We start from the raw sequence: 15991 nt of genomic DNA, 5'->3' as shown, positions 1-15991 counted from the left end.
AGTAGGTTTGAACCCTCGCAACTAAGGAGCGAGAGGGGTTGGGATGGTTTATGGGCCAAAATTTTGGGCTTTGTTTTCCTACTAGTTAGCGGGCCAGTAGTGATTAATCGGCCTAACAATTAATTAATTAGTGTGGCAACTGATGAATCAATCCGATAGACCAAATAATAGGCCAGGCAAGTTAATAAGATGAACAGGTGACATTCGATTTGGTCACCTAATGAATAGGGATTAACTCGCAAATTAACTGATTAGTCGGACGGATTCTTAAACAGTGATTAGAGGGTCAGAGGTGGTTGGTTCCAAAGTTGGTGAGCTCGTCCTACCCTCATACTATTTGCTTTGATTTGGTTGGCTTTGTTTGAGCTTTGGTTAAGTAGAACATCAAATTTGAGACGGACTTTGTCAGTTCGAGTCGCTATAGTTTCTGCATAGAGCAAGTTTCTATAGTTTCTGCATAGAGCAAGTTTGGTAGAAGTTGGTTTTCGTAGTAAAACGGTGTCTGGTAAGCTGAAATTTTGACAGTTGTTGATAACTTGTCGATGTACTTGCCTGGCAAAATTTTATGCAGTTTGAATTCGTGGTTTGTCAGATAAAATATGGTTACCGAACGAGACATAAACCATGTCAACTTTGACTAGTTGCTTACCTTGCCTCTTATTTGTTGATATGGTTGTTGTTTTCTTATGTCAAGCTCGCAGCTTGCTGAAAATGTTGCTGAAAATATTTCTTCTTGTTGTTGTTGTTCTTTCATCTTTTTCGCACATGTAGAAATATTTCAAAATTATAGTCAAATAAGAAACTTTATTATTATTATTTCATCGTTTAGTTGTGGTGATATTTACATTCCAGTGAAGGCCCTGATTAGGTGGATGTTGACTTCTGACTTGGAGATGGAGGTTCCCCGCTTAATTAACTTAACCCTAACTTTTCTGCAACCTATCAAAAAAAATTGCGGCTACTGCAATCTATCAATTAGTACTAAATATAAGGTTAGATTACCTAACCGGCAACAGCATAGACTAACAAGTAACAGTGTAACACCGGCGGGAAGGTAGTCAAGTGCGGCAGAACCGGCACCCCTGTTGCCATTCGAGCAGCAAGAATTCATGACATGAGCAGCAAAGTTCAGCGTCGGACAAAAGCTTCGGGCGAGCTACTGCATGCAAACTCATGCTCTTTTACGACATGGCCCGGCCGGGTGGGTGGCTTTCACATAATTAGTTGGGCGATTGATTCACCCGTCACTTTTCGTTCATCGATCTGTCAATTAATCACATCCTCGTTTCAATGCGGAAAACAGCAAAGCTTTCAACCCCATTTCTGCTGTCCTTCAGCGTTTAGGTAAGGCGGCATTGTCAGGGGGTAAGTAGTCCAGTACGTAAGTACTAAGCAGGATCGCAGAAACAAATCGTGATGCTTAAGCAATAAAGCTTCAAGAAACAAGCTACTACTAAGCAGGGTAGTAGGAGGAGTTTCTTGTCAAGGCCAATCTGACGGTGCAGCATCGATCAGCTGGTCATCAGTAGTAGCGGATGCAGGCTTGTTGTCAGCCATTAAAACCTAGGCTTCCAGCTCGCACCCTCTCGTTGTCTCGTAATAATCTCGCCATTAAACCCACGAGCTCTCCGATCCATTATTGTACTGCGGGGTTCTTCCAGCAGCCTCGCTACTAATAAAACGCCACAGGCCGGCCTTCTCTCCGGCAGAGCCAGGTTTCACGTCAGTTTTTGCATGGTGAGTCACCGCCAGCATCTCCCCGACCGTAGCTAGGTAGTGAAGGTCGACGGTGGTCAGGAATGGGCTCGAAGCACCAGCTCGCGCTCCGGCCGGCCTCTGCTGAAACAGGCTGCGGCGGCGGTGGCGATGGCAGGGTGGCGTCGGTGAGGGAGCGGTCGAGCGTGACGAACGCGTCCTTCAGGGTGTACTACAGCCTGCGCGCCGGCGCCGTGCCGTTCCTCTGGGAGTCCGCGCCCGGCACCCCTAAGAGGAGCGTGGCCGCCGTCTCCCCGGAGTCGCCCCTCCCCACCAGTACAACAGCGACTGGTGGTCTTCCGCCCCTCTCGCCGCCGCCGTCGTGCCAGTCCCCGTTCCAGCGGAAGGAGAGGAGGTCGCCGTGGACTCCGGCGGTGGGAGGCTTCGTGAGGGCGCTGCTCGGTGTGCTTGGGCTCAGGAAAAGCCACCGCCGGCGTCCCGCCTAGTCGTCGTGTCTTTAAACTGCCGACGTTGCAACTTGTGTGTTTGTAGTAGGTTACATGCTGGCGCCATCATTGAACTAACACAGACGGTTAGTTATGAACACATGTTTAAAACAAATTGGTGTTCATGCATAATTAATTCACTTGTAGGTACATGTGGTGTGGTACGAGCGGATCACTTTTGCTCTGTTTTTCTTTAAAACAATTCGCTTCTGCTTTACATCTAATCCTTGTGTAGGTTTTCTGTCGTCTCCAACTGTTCGTCAATAATTCCTCCCCGATAGGGTACTCCAATATCATCTTTTGATTATTGGAGAGGGTTTTTTGAAACACAAAGCAAAAGCAAAACCCTTGGCTGGTACCGCGCAAGGCCGCGGCGACGCCACCTCTCCCTCACCGCTCGCGAGGAAGCACTTGGCAAGCGGGTATCGCCTCTGCTAATGGATGGGGAGTGGGGCTGCCACCACCTAGTCGGACTGGTCTATCTAATTCCAATCTCCCTCCGCTCTAGTTAAATGGACCAGGCCTCCCTCTTGCTGACTCCCTCCGTTCCAGTGTCCAGACCAGGAGCAACCGTGCAGAAGGATTAATGTGCCATCTTTGCTACCACTTGATATTGATGTTGCTTGCTACTACTAGCTACTTGATGTTTCTACTGCTACTTAATGTTGCTTACCTTGCGAAGTTCTACTATAGTACTATGTTTGAGTTAGAAATTATCATTTTTCTTTTAGAAAAGAAGGAAGACCCCTGATCTCTGCATCTGAGCGATGCATGCAATTATTTTATTAATTATTCTTAAAGATCTTACAAAGTAATACATCACTAAGACTGAAGCCACCGTCTAGACAACATACTTCGCTACTTCTATACATTTGATGAAGGGATGCTGATAGTCTTGGCCTAATACCAAACAAACCTCGCAGCCAAACCTAACATCTAAAACCTGACGCCCCAACCAAGCCACCTGCCGGATATGGGGCACCCACCGGTCCGGCGCACACTCAGAGGTCGCCGCCGCCAACTGCCATCAATCCATCTTCAGAACTGTATTGGCGCATCCACCTTGCCCGGTCTAGCTGCCGTCGACGCCACCACGACGCCAGACAGCGTCGCCCTCCTGTGCGAGTCCATCCTCGCACATCAGACGCCTAATCACCAGGGCGCCACGACATCGAGATTCGTCGCCTTCAATGTGCAGAATGAAGCAACGCTTCACCGAAGAAAACATCCACTGGTCCCCCGAACCCACGTACACCTCTAAGAATGACGACCCCAAGGAGGAGACGACACAAGCGCGCCGCCGTCTTCTGATCCATCGATCTAGGGTTTTCCCCGAAGGTAGCAGATAGTGGTCTAGAACTTCTCCTCGACGATGCCTTCAAGAAGGGAACGACGCCGTAGAGTGTCGTCATCGCCGGCCTTGGTGTATTTATTGATAAAATATATTATGTTATATTGTTTAAAAATAATAATCAAACCGATGAACCGACGGTCCTGTCAATAAAAACCTGAATCAACAGCCTTGCCGGTTCAATTACTGCCCTGCCCGGGTTTTTTAAACTATGTTAACATCAAGCCCACACCCACTCTTGATGACGGCTTGACAAACATCACATCAGCACGCCAACCAAACTCACAAAAACCAACGGTGACCTGCTATGCTGAATTAGCTAGCATCCCACTCAGGGTCGGGGCCGGCTAAATCCGGGGCCATGTGCCAAACTAAAACTTGAGACCCTATTTGTAAAAAAACTAACGAGCAATTATAATGTACATATGTATCGCATAAAAAATTATAATTTATGTAATGTAATGTCTTACATAATAAGTGGACATATAAAAAAGTCATACATATTCAACTCGTGGTTGCTATTTATTTGAACATCTTCATTCTTTTAGTATTTTTTGAAATGAAATCTTCGATAATATCCTCATAATCAATTTTCTACAACACTTCACTCTCAAGTGCTATTGTGGCCGAATCATTGAGTCTTTGTTGTGTCATAGTAGTACGCATATAGGACTTCAATAGCTTTAATTAGAAAATTTTCTTTCTGCCGAGGCAACTGTTACAGGAATGGTCAGCAGAACTCTATATGCAATACTTGCATTGGAAAAATAATCATGCCGCTTTAGAAAATTCAGAATTTCAAGAGGTCCGATATTTTCTTCTTGTGCTTTTTTCTTGCGCTTATAAGCACCAGGATGATGTTTTCCCATGATGATTCAAATCTGCATTATTAAAACACAAGATAAGGAAGATGAATTGAATAAACTTGAAGATCATGTGTCAATCTTTGGTAATTAGACGAACCGTCTAACTCACCTCTGTCCGAGAATATGGATACACTATAATTTCTAATCAAGGAGGTAAAAATAATCTCTAACGAAGTAACAATCTCTGTTAAAAATTAGTTACAAAAATAGAAATTAAAAATAAGACTCAGAGTTCATTAAAAAATGCTAATCACATGCTAATGCTAAACCAGGGCCGGAGGCAGGGCAGATGGAGCTGAGCGGCACCCGGCAACGCACAGCAGCAGGGCGCAAGGCAGATGCCAGATGGCAGCACCGCAGTGACCACACAGCCGGCAACGCACAGCGGCACGGCCAGCCGGCCAGGCCTGGGACTCGCTAGCGCCTAGCAGGGTCTGCACTTTAACTTGATCATTTTCTTGATTCAATCACCAACAAAAGGTCCGTGCGTTGCAACATTAGAAAAAAAATACCATACGCTCTTAATTTATAAAAATTGATCTATAGTCTAAGAACTTTTAGTTATAACACAAACAAAGATGAACTTACCTACAAAAGTGTAATTCAAGATTTCCACTGTCCATATGTCGCATGGGAGCAGAAAATAAATTCAAAATCCATCAACCACTCTGTATGCATATCTGGCCGATGTTGTGTACGTCGGGCGTCGCTGTGCTCGTATGCATAATGTCGTACGTGAATGAAAGAAATCAAGATTAACTAATCTAGAGTCCATTGGGACAAAAAAAATTATTAACGGTCTAGTTAGTGGTATACAATCTGACAGCATATCATAGATAGTTGGCCTCTTCCATACATAATCCATTTCATCTTCTTGTCCTAATTCCTATCGCTTGATTTGAATCAGCCTGATAGAAGAAGAAAAACAATTAAACAAAAATCGCTTTGATTTGAATCTGCTTGATAGAAGAAAAGAAGAAAAGGTAAACAAAAAACAAAAAAATTTGCTTGATTGAATCAATCCTGGATTCAAACCCAGGTGTCCTGGGAACAAAGAACGCGTTATCGCCAGTATGCTAGCTTAGCTTTGTTGCCGAAGCAGCGGTTCAACCTCATATAAGCCAATACAGTGCGGAGCAATTTGTAATAAAAAATGAACCGTTTTTTTTTTTACTTAGGTGAATAATTTTAAGCAACTTTAGAGGTAATGTTTATGACGTACGACGGAAGCATTGTTTGCTTTATTAATAGGTAGAGATTCAAATCTGCACAGCCACAGCGCACGAGAGGATGAGAATAGATCACGATTCACGACTCACGAGAGGAGGCGGCGACCAGGCGGTTCGGCAGGATCGCCCGTGATAGCCTCGCGGCTCGCGTCCTCCCCTCGATAGACCCACCCTCGTCGCTCCACCGGTCGAGGCCCTACTCGTTCCTTCGATCTGCTTCGGCCCAACAGGCCAACACCAGTCCAGTTTTTTTTTAATACTACATGTATATACTTTTTTTGGGCCCCCCAGAAATATGGGTCCTGTGCGGGCCGCACAGATGGCACCACTGTAGGCCTGGCCCTGATCCCACCACATTGGCGAAGAGAAGAAGTTTTGACCGCTCTAGGAGGAGTAGACCCAGCATCCTCACGCAACGGCGAAGACGTATGCTGTACACTGGACCCATGCCCATTGCGACTCACGGTACACCAACGACCAACCACAAGAGCAACTTCTACGCCCACGCGACACTAGGTCAACACATTCAAAGTTGTCGAATTTTGAGGGCCGCCGTCCTGACTTTCATCTACTCCGGCGTGCACCGCGTGTGGTACACCAGCACCACCTTCCAGGGCCGCCATCCAAACATACCACCGCTCGGGCTCGAGCTGCAATGATGCACGACACATCTACCCGCGGTCCAAGCTGCACAACATATCTTCAATACACTTCGGTCTCACCGACAAGGAGTTTGCCTTCTTGTAGCAGCTATTCTTCTCGCACATATGCGTGGCTATGTAATTCATGACACTTTTGTGCAGGGCTCACACTGGCTGATGTAACGTGAAGTGAGTTAGGGCCACGACATGTGGGGATGCAAACCCATAGTTGCAATGCTTCGGCCCGATTGCTCATTTCACACCTCGGGATTGCTTTGGTTATAAATAGCCACCCTACCCCAACCTACATGGGTTGACTGCTTCATTTGAACCGTCAGAGTGTGTCTTAGAAACCAAGAATATTGAGAGATTTCACCAAGAGAAAACCCAAGAGCACAAATTTAGTTGAATGATTGAGCATCACGAAGAACTAGATTGAGACGAAACGTGTGCATATTACTCTTGTGAGACGCACACTCACTAGACAATTTAGTGTCGGACGGACTAACCAAGAGTTATTGTGGTTTGCCAAGGACAAATTTTTTGAAGGTTCAAAGATTGCCTTGAAGAATCTACCAAGAGTAAATCAACTAAAGTTCTAGGAACTTCACACTAAGGAGAATGGGACGGAGAGAGGTTTGTTGCAAGTCCTTCCAACCAAATGTAGCACTTTGACAGAAGTGTGAACTGGTCCAACAAATCACTTGTTGCCATCAAGCACCATGATTTGTTCTCTCATGAATCTCTTCCATTATTTCATTTCCATTGAGTTATTCCTCTATGTGATTGTTCTCGTGTTCAGTTCATCAAGACTGTAGTGCATTTATCGTTGTACCCCTACTATGTTAGATTTCATACTCTATCTTGCTATGGTTAAGACATAATGTTTGTTTGCCCGCATGTTTTTTCTTTGCCAGTATTTAGTTATCCTTCCATCGTTTGTTCTGATATATATCTATCAGTAGCTTACCTTAGTTTTTCCTATAATTTCATTACTTACTTAGTTTTCTCTCTGCTTATTTTACCTTAAAGTGTTTATTCCCATGTACTATCAACCGGCGCACAAGCAAAGGTGATTTGGTTCGAACCTCCATTAAAGATTGGAGGGCGAAGTCCTCATAAATCTACTCAAGCCACTAAAATTCCTAGTTTCTTTAAGTTTGTCTTCCACTTAAAGTTTCCCTGTAAGATATGGAATGATCGGTCCCATGTTTTTACTCCTCATCTCAAGAAGGTTTTCTGACATAAATCATGTGTGTGAATTATGCATGTTATTTTATTATCACATTGCTTATTTGTTGATGTGTGAAGGAATTGGTGCAACTTATTGTTGTTGTGAAGCCCTAACAATCTCAGAAATGTTTCAAAATAACAGTCAGGCAAATAGGTTTTTAGTTAGTTCATCATCTTAAATCAAAGCAATATTTATATCGTCTTTTATGCTCTTATAAACGAGAAGTGTACTAGCATGCTTTGCATGGTATTAAACCATTACCATGTTTTGTTTGCTATAAGCTGTTGGAAAGTCACACAATATGAATCTATATATGTTCCAGAATCTTAGTTGAAATGAGATCGAGGGAATATATAAGGGCATGTCCAACGGGGTACAACAAGTTGCTTCAAAATGTCCGGATCGAAAGTCCGGGCACCTTTTGTCACCGAATGGGGTACATCAAACCTTCATGGACACGGACAAATGTCTGAAACCCTACAAACCGGATTCAAATATAGAACTCGTATTTGGAGAGTCTGAACACACTACGGACAAGCGGCCTTGGACCCGTTACGAACCTGTTTTTTTTCTCTCACTCTCTTCTTTCTCATCTCTTCATTGGATAATGGGTGGACACTTGATGCACCAGGTTAGACGACAACCCCCTATCTGCTGTCGGTAGATATGTGTGGAAGTTTTGTGTGTCCGATTTGATGCATGGCGCTAACTAGAAAAAAAGGATTTGATGCACAACGTTGGAGATGCCCTAATGCTATTAATTTCGGAGATCTTCACATTCTAGCTGTAAAGGACTCCCATTTGGTGAATGCTGATTTCTGACTTGGAGTTGAAGGTTGCCTGCTTAATTTACTTAACCATAGCTTGCAGCAATTAATCGATCAAATACTAAGGTTAGATGACCAAACCTGCTGCAGCATTGACTAACAAGTAACAACCGGAGGGAGGTGGTCATGTCTCTCAAGTGTACTAGAAAAGGTACCTCTCTTCCATTTCGAGCAGAACGATTCATCTTCTTTTAGGACTTGGTCCGACCGGGTGGCTTGTTTCACTTAATTATTAGTTGGGTGATTGATCCGTCACTCCGGCAACTAATCACATACTCATTTCAATGCGAAAACAGCGAAGCTTCCATCTCCATGTTGCTGTACTTTAGTTGGGGTGGCATTATCAGGAAGTAAGTAGGACAGTAGTACACAGACGGAGCTGGAGAAATATGTGATGCCAAGTTTTTACAATACACGATGAAAAATGCCCTGATGAACATTTTTGAAATACACGACAACTATTTTCTGAAAATGCATGATAAACTATTTTCAAAAATTCATGGTGACTATTTCTTAAATTATATGCATATTTCTATTAAAAAGCATGATTAACATTTTATAAATACATGACGAACAAAATATAAAATATGTTGTGATTTTTTTTTAAATGCAGTGAATACAATTAAAACAAGGTGGACATTTCCAATATATGCAACGAACATATTTTTAAAGACGAGGAAAATATATTTTATAACACGGTGAATATTTTTGAAATATGTGATGCACATTTTTTTAAACATGGTGAACATTTCTGAAAAATAGACTTTGAATTTTTTAAGTAATGCAATGAACAAAAAACTGCAAATCATTAGCGAAACTGAAAAATATTTAAAAAATAGGAAATAAAAACTAAATAAAAAATACATAAAAATAAAAACTTTTATAAATATGCAGTGAAAATTCTTAGAACCAGGTGAATGAATTTTATAAATGTGGTGAACATTTTACAAATATATAATGAGCATTTTATAAAAATATTCAATAAATATTGTGAAAATGCAGCAAACAAAAAAATTAAATACATGATGAACAAGTTTTAAAACACCAGGAAAATATTTTGAAATACGTGTCAAACATTTCAAAAACCACGGTGAACATCTTTTAAAAGGCTTTGAACATTTATGAAATATGGATGCACTTTTTTTAAAACAGTGTGAACATTTCTGAAAAATACACTGCATATTTTTAAGTAAAGCCTTGAACAAACAGCCCCCCCCCCCCCCTCAAACGAGTCTCGACAACAAAAGACGTTGTGAAATTTGTGTGTTAGAGATGAAAATCAAAATGAATAAAGAAAAGGAATAGCATCAAAATTTTAGTTGTGAGTCGGTAGTTGTCATGAATCCCGGTTTAAAAAGGATAAGATGACTTGCGAGTCAATGGTCCACTTGCAACTGAGAAAAGAAACTCACCCTTTACTTCCGAGTCGATGGTGGACGTACACCTGAGGTGAAAAAAAGTGAGGCTCAGTTGCAAGTTGGGAGTGGACTTGCAACTAATGCAAAATAATAGTTAGCCCTAGTGGCGGTACAAAAAAACATCAAGCCCATTTGCAAGTCGAGGCTGGACTTACAACTGGAGACAAAAACTGTAGGAACGATGGACTTGCAACTAGGGCAAAAAAAAGGGATCAATGGGCGAGTTGCATTTCAATGATGGACTTGCAAGTGTGCAACAAAAAACGATAGGTCCCACTTGCGAGTCATTGCTTGACTTGCAACTATGAGAAAAATGGATCAAGAGCCGAGTTGTGAATCGATAGTTATCTTGCAACTTGGATAAAAAGGGGATGGGCCGAATTGTGAATAGATGATTGACTTACAACTAAGACAAAAAAAAGTCTATCTCCTAATTGCGAGTCGATGCTAGACTTGCAACTAAGGAGGAAAAAATCAAACCTAATTTTAAGTTGATGGTGGACTTGCAGCTAATGCAAAAAGAGTCGGGCCCAATCGTGGTACGAAAGAAACATCGAGCCCAGTTGCAAGTCGATGATTGACTTCTAGCTGGTTACAAAAACACATCGGGCATAGTTGCAAGTCAAAGATGGACTTCTAACTCGGGCAACAACAAAAAATTAAGGCCGAGTTACATGTTAATGATGGACTTGCAACTGAGACGGAAAAAAGGGTTAAACCTAGTTGCGAGTCATTGATTGACTTACAACTGTCGGGAAAACATGGATAAAGAGTCCAGTTGTGAGTCGATAGTTGTCATGCAATTTAGATGAAAAAAATGGACGGGTAAGTTGCATGTCAATGATTTACTTGCAACTAGGACAAAAAAAGTCAGCCCTTAATTGTGTGTCAATAGTGGACTTTCAACTATGGCAAAAATATTCTGACATAGTTACAAGTTGAGGATGCATTTGCAACTAATGGAAAAAAAACATTGTTGCAATATAAAAAACATCAAAGGTATTTGTGAGTCGAATTTAGACATGCAACTGAAGATAGAAAAACATTTGGCAATGGACTTGCAACTGAGGCAAGAAAAATATGAATTTTAAAAGTTCATATTTTTTTAAAATAAAGGAAAATTAGAATAGCATTAAAACACTCCACTCTCCTTCCACCTTCACTTTCATGCCTAGTTCTTTTTCAACTTGGCCAAAATAAAATTATTCATTGGCACAAGTTTATTCAATTTCTTCACCGTATTTTGACTTAAAAAGAAATTACAACAAAAAAAGAACCACGACGTGAGCCCCTAGACATGCACGCACAACACAACAAAAATATGAATTTCCCTAGAGAAGAAAAAACTATGAGTTGATGTGCAGATGAGGTGAGTCCCTTTGTATTTCCCAATCGATCTTATTTCCATTCTTGATTGGCAAAGAAAATATCTCTTTATTAATAAACAGGTTGATCTCATCTTCTTAGTGGACAAAATTCTTGATATATCTCTTCCTGATCATGGTGTAAAAAAATTTATTTTTGTATATGAAAATTGAATTAAACATGATTTATACTAAACTTTTTTGCTTATTTTTATCATAATACATTCTTAGTTAGTATAATTTGTATATTACTTAGTTGACATAGCCAACCACATAATGATATTAGCAAATATTAATTGTTGACTTTTCTTGTTATATAGTTGTAGTAAATAAATCATTACCATTAAAAACTTTGGGTGTCTTAAATTAAATAGTAATGTGTAAGAGAAGATTATTGTGATATTTTTTTTTAAATGCATAGAATATGTATTGTATAAATATATCTCTATGGTATATCATGGTACACATCTCTAAATCATAGAATCTAAGAAATATCTTAGTGTTGTTTTGTAGGATATGATTAGTAAAGTTCAACATGTATATCTTGGATACTTAAAGTGCAATCATGGCTTTTAATCATACTTTGATATTGATGGCAATATACTTCTAGGGTACTAATATGTTTGCTAAGTAAATGCACGTGTTTTAGGCCTGATGGATAGTTCGTGTGAGGATCATAGCCCCCCCCCCCCCCCCCGCCGAAAAAATGATTATGGCTCAAGACATGCGAACAACGAGGAGAAGCGTGTTGTTTTTCCTTTTTGGACTTGTATAGATCCTACATTATTAAGAAGTGGTAAAAGGAGTTAAAACATGTTTTCTTGGCTAATTATCATCACAGTGTTCCATTCATGCTCCAATGTCAAAGCCTACGCAAGTCCCATATTCAAAAAAGCCAAAAGAAAGTTTCAGTGATCATACTTTCTGGGCAGTTTCCTCCCAGAATGTCCAACTAATTACTTACAAACCACTAATAACCAAAAGTTAATTAGAGGACAATTATCCAGACAAACAGTTCAGCTAAGTTCTGGCCAAATTATCTGGCTAATGCGCGAAGACAACAAAAGCTTAATATTGAAGATGATCGTACCGTTGGACAAACAGCTAGAAGGAATTTTCGTGTGAGCTAAGCTGAACTATCTAGGCAAAACATTGTCACGTTGTCCAAGGACTGGAGTTTTTATCCGCGGCGTGTGCTGGTTTAAACCAATGTCAGTGGTCGTACTATCCAAGTAAGTTTTTGTCGGACTGTCCGGCTTTAAGTTTTCTACACCAAATGTCTAGTTCTCTATAGATTATATATACCCCTTCACCACTCCGTGCAGGGGTTGACCAACTCTTTAAAACTCAACCCTATATCTTATAAAGGTTCCCTCCCACTCTCCATACACCAAACTGAAGATTCCTTGGAGATTCTTGAGAGTTCTCGAGAGGGGTTTCATCCAACCATAGATCCATTCATCCTCTCTCTTTTGACCAAAGAAATTCGTGATTTTAGAAAGTCTTGGGCATTTCTCCTTGATCTCGTTGCTCCTAGAGGTTGGCAACTGCTAAGCGCTAGGAGTGCCCCAGTGAGGGATCAACTTTTGATTTGCCTCGACAAGTTTGTGAAGGTTTGGAAGTCCTCACTTCAAGGTCTACCACAACCTCTAGTGATTGGGAATCACATTCGTTATGATATCTCAAGGAGAATAGGGTGAGCATTCGTGGTGCTATTGTGCCTTTGTGGTAACATTCATCCCTCCAACGGTGATTAGCTTTCCTCCACGGAAGTGAACGTGGGGATACATCATTGGATGCAATTATCCCTAAGCCTACTCCCTACTTGTGGTTTACTTTGGTCACTTGACCTTACACTCATCATATAGGATTGCATATCCCACCCTAGCATTTTTAGGCACACCTTTGTATTCCGCATAGCCTAAACTTGCTAACACTCAACGAAAAAAAAGTTATTGTACCTATTCACCCAAAGTTCATCTCGGTCCTTTCAGATACCCCTATTTTGATTTTGGTGGATTATGACAAAACCCGCCGAGCAGACTAATATTTCTTCTTATTTTATTTCAGGCATAGTCACTTTTCTTCAAGTGGAACATCAATGGTAACACATACCTACAAGTTTTCAGGTTGTTATCTATCTCAAGCTCTTAGAATGTATTTTATAGGATTTGACTAGATCTAAGATTGGCATTGAGTGCAAGACAACTATACTAAAAACAGAGGCAATCAAAGGTATTTTGATTTGAACCACCATAAAAGATCGTAGGGCAATGTCCTAATAAATCTACTCAACCAACCAAAATCCCTATTTTCTTTAAGTTTTTCTTCCACTTAAGATTTCCCTGAAAGATGTGGAATGGTTGGTCCCATGATTTTTATTCCTCGTCTCAAGGAGGCTTTCTGACATAAATCATGTTTGTCAATTTTGCATGTTATTTTACTATCCCATTTCTTACTTGTTTATTGAAGTTCTACTTAAGATTCATTACAAGTTGGTAGTGGTTGCGATGTGCGCATTTATCATGTCAGGTAATTGGTGCATTTTATTGTTGTTGTGCGGCCTAACAATCTTAGAAATATTTCAAGACTACAGTGAGACAAGTATGTGTTTAGTTAGTTCATCATTGCAAACGAGAGTGCACTAGCATGCTTTGTTTGTTACCTAAAGTTTACCATATTTTGTTTGCTATGAGTCTGTCGGAAATTCAGACAACGCTGATCCATATATGTTCTAGAATTTGTGTTCAAACGAGATCATATAACTAGGGACATATATAAAGGCATCTCCAACGGGTGCATCAAGTGGCTTCTAAATGTCTGGATCTAACGGTTCGCCTTTTTTTCCCATCCAATGGGGTACATCAAACGCCCACGGACAAAAAGCCTTGGACCCATCACAAACCAATTTTTTTTATCCCTCCCTCTCTTCTCTCTCCTCTCTCCACTCCACAAGGTGTGTTGATGCATCGGGTAGGATGATAGCCCCCTATCTTCTGTCCGTGGAACGGTGGAAGCTTTATGTGCCCAAGTTGATGTACCGTGTTGAGATGCCCTAATGCTTTTTAATTTTGGAGATCTTCACATTCCAGCTGTAAAGGCCTCCCGTTTTGTGAATGTTGATTTCTGACTTGAAGTTGAAGGTTCCCTGCTAAATTAACTTGACCATAACTTGCAGCAATCAATCAGTCAAATAGTACTAAGGTTAGATGACCTAACCTTCTGCAGCATTGACTAACAAGTAACAACGGGAGGGAGGTGATAAAGTCTCTCAAGTGTACTAGAAACGGTACCTCTCTTCCACTTCGAGCAGAACGATTCATCTCACGGGCAGCAAGTTCAGCGTCAGACAAAGCATCGGACGACCTACTACAATACAGTTCCTCTTCTTTAAGGACTTGGTCCGGCCGGGTGGCTTCTTTCACTTAATTATTAGTTGGGTGATTGATCCGTCGTTACGGCATTTAATCACAACCTCATTTCAATGCGAAAACAGCAAAGGTTCCATCTCCTTTTTGATGTGCTTTAGGTGAGGTGGCATTGTCAGAAAGTAAGTAGTGCAGTTCAGAAAAGAGGTAAGCAGTATAGTACTGAACAGAACTGGAGAAATAAATCGTGATGGTTAAGCAGCAAAGCTTCAATCAAGAAACAAATTAAGCGGGGCAGGAGAAACTTGTTGTCAAAGCCAATCTGACGGTGCAGCATCAGCTGGTCATTATCAGTGGATGCAGGCTTGTAGTCAGTCGTTAACAAGACCGAGGCTTGCAGCTCACACTCTCGTAGTACCGCAATGCATTATTAAACCCAGGCTCTCCGACCATTATTGTACCAGCAGCTCCAGTTCAGACTTCAGAGAAAAGCCTGCAGCAGAGCAGGGATGGGCTCAAAGCAGCAACCGGCGCTCAGGCCGACCTCCGCCGGCAGAGGCTGCGACGGCGACGGCAGGGCGGCGTCGATGAGTGAGCGGTCGAGCGTGACGAACGCGTCCTTCAGGGTGTACTACAGCCTGCGCGCCGGCGCCGTGCCGTTCCTCTGGGAGTCCGTGCCCGGCACGCCAAAGAGGGGCACGGCCGACGTCTCATCACCGGGAACAGAGTCGCCCCCTGCCACCACAGGGGCGACTGGTGGTGCCACGCTGCTGCTTCCACCCCTCTCGCCGCCGCCGTCGTACCAGTCGCCGTTGCAGCGGAAGGGGAGGAGGTCGTCGTGTACGGCGGAGGCGGGAGGCATCGTGAGGGCTCTGCTCGGCGTGCTTGGGCTCAAGAAAGGCCACCGCCGGCGTCCTTCCTCGTCGTGTCTTTGAATTGTCGACGTTGCTACTTTTGTTTGCTGTAATGCATACGTACATGCTTGATTTCTAGAAAGAAGATTTGATCGTTAAACATCACTACTATTATTATTATTTATTTTTTAGAATAAACATAACTATTATCAGCAGCTAAAAGCTCTTTAGTTTTATTAGGGCGTGTTATGAAGTCTGACAACTTCTGAAAACTTCCTGGATTAAGCTTCCTTAAAGCATCTCCAACGACGACAGCAAACTTTACCTCGCATCCGCCCGTGAGTAAGGGATCAGTCCATAGATACCAATGAAAAAGGCCGTCATTCAATATTATCATATATATGTCTGTTAGTAAAAGATAAATTTTAAGTTCAAATACAGTATGACCTATACAGTTTGTCAGATCACACCAAAGTCGAATCGCATGCTCAATCACAACAAAAAAAAAAATTGCAGGTCCAATCACAACCAAAAAGAGGCAAGTATGTTTAGTTTTTACATGTCAAAAACCAATATAACATTAGTTTGACAGTACGTGTAATTTTTCGCCCTTCCGGATCGGCAATCCTAGTCATCTG

The 15991-nt window shown here is 41.8% G+C and overlaps 2 protein-coding genes across 2 annotated transcripts; both read left to right on the top strand.

The window, feature by feature from the left end:
- The first annotated feature begins 1588 nt into the window (after nt 1–1588).
- LOC123399165 lies at nt 1589–2649 on the top strand. Its single transcript, XM_045093595.1, has one exon. It carries the CDS (start codon nt 1800–1802, stop codon nt 2199–2201), a length of 402 nt encoding a protein of 133 aa, XP_044949530.1. The 5' UTR covers nt 1589–1799; the 3' UTR covers nt 2202–2649.
- Nucleotides 2650–14907: 12258 nt separating this feature from the next.
- Nucleotides 14908–15625, top strand: LOC123399163. The gene has a single exon (XM_045093594.1). The coding sequence runs from the start codon at nt 15009–15011 to the stop codon at nt 15432–15434; it is 426 nt and encodes a 141-aa protein (XP_044949529.1). The 5' UTR covers nt 14908–15008; the 3' UTR covers nt 15435–15625.
- Nucleotides 15626–15991: the final 366 nt, after the last annotated feature.

This window comes from Hordeum vulgare, chromosome 5H, assembly GCF_904849725.1.
Source record: "Hordeum vulgare subsp. vulgare chromosome 5H, MorexV3_pseudomolecules_assembly, whole genome shotgun sequence".
In the NCBI taxonomy this organism is placed as follows: Eukaryota; Viridiplantae; Streptophyta; class Magnoliopsida; order Poales; family Poaceae; genus Hordeum; species Hordeum vulgare.
The sequence above is the reverse complement of the archived record's forward strand: the minus strand, read 5'-3'. Positions and strand labels throughout refer to the sequence as shown.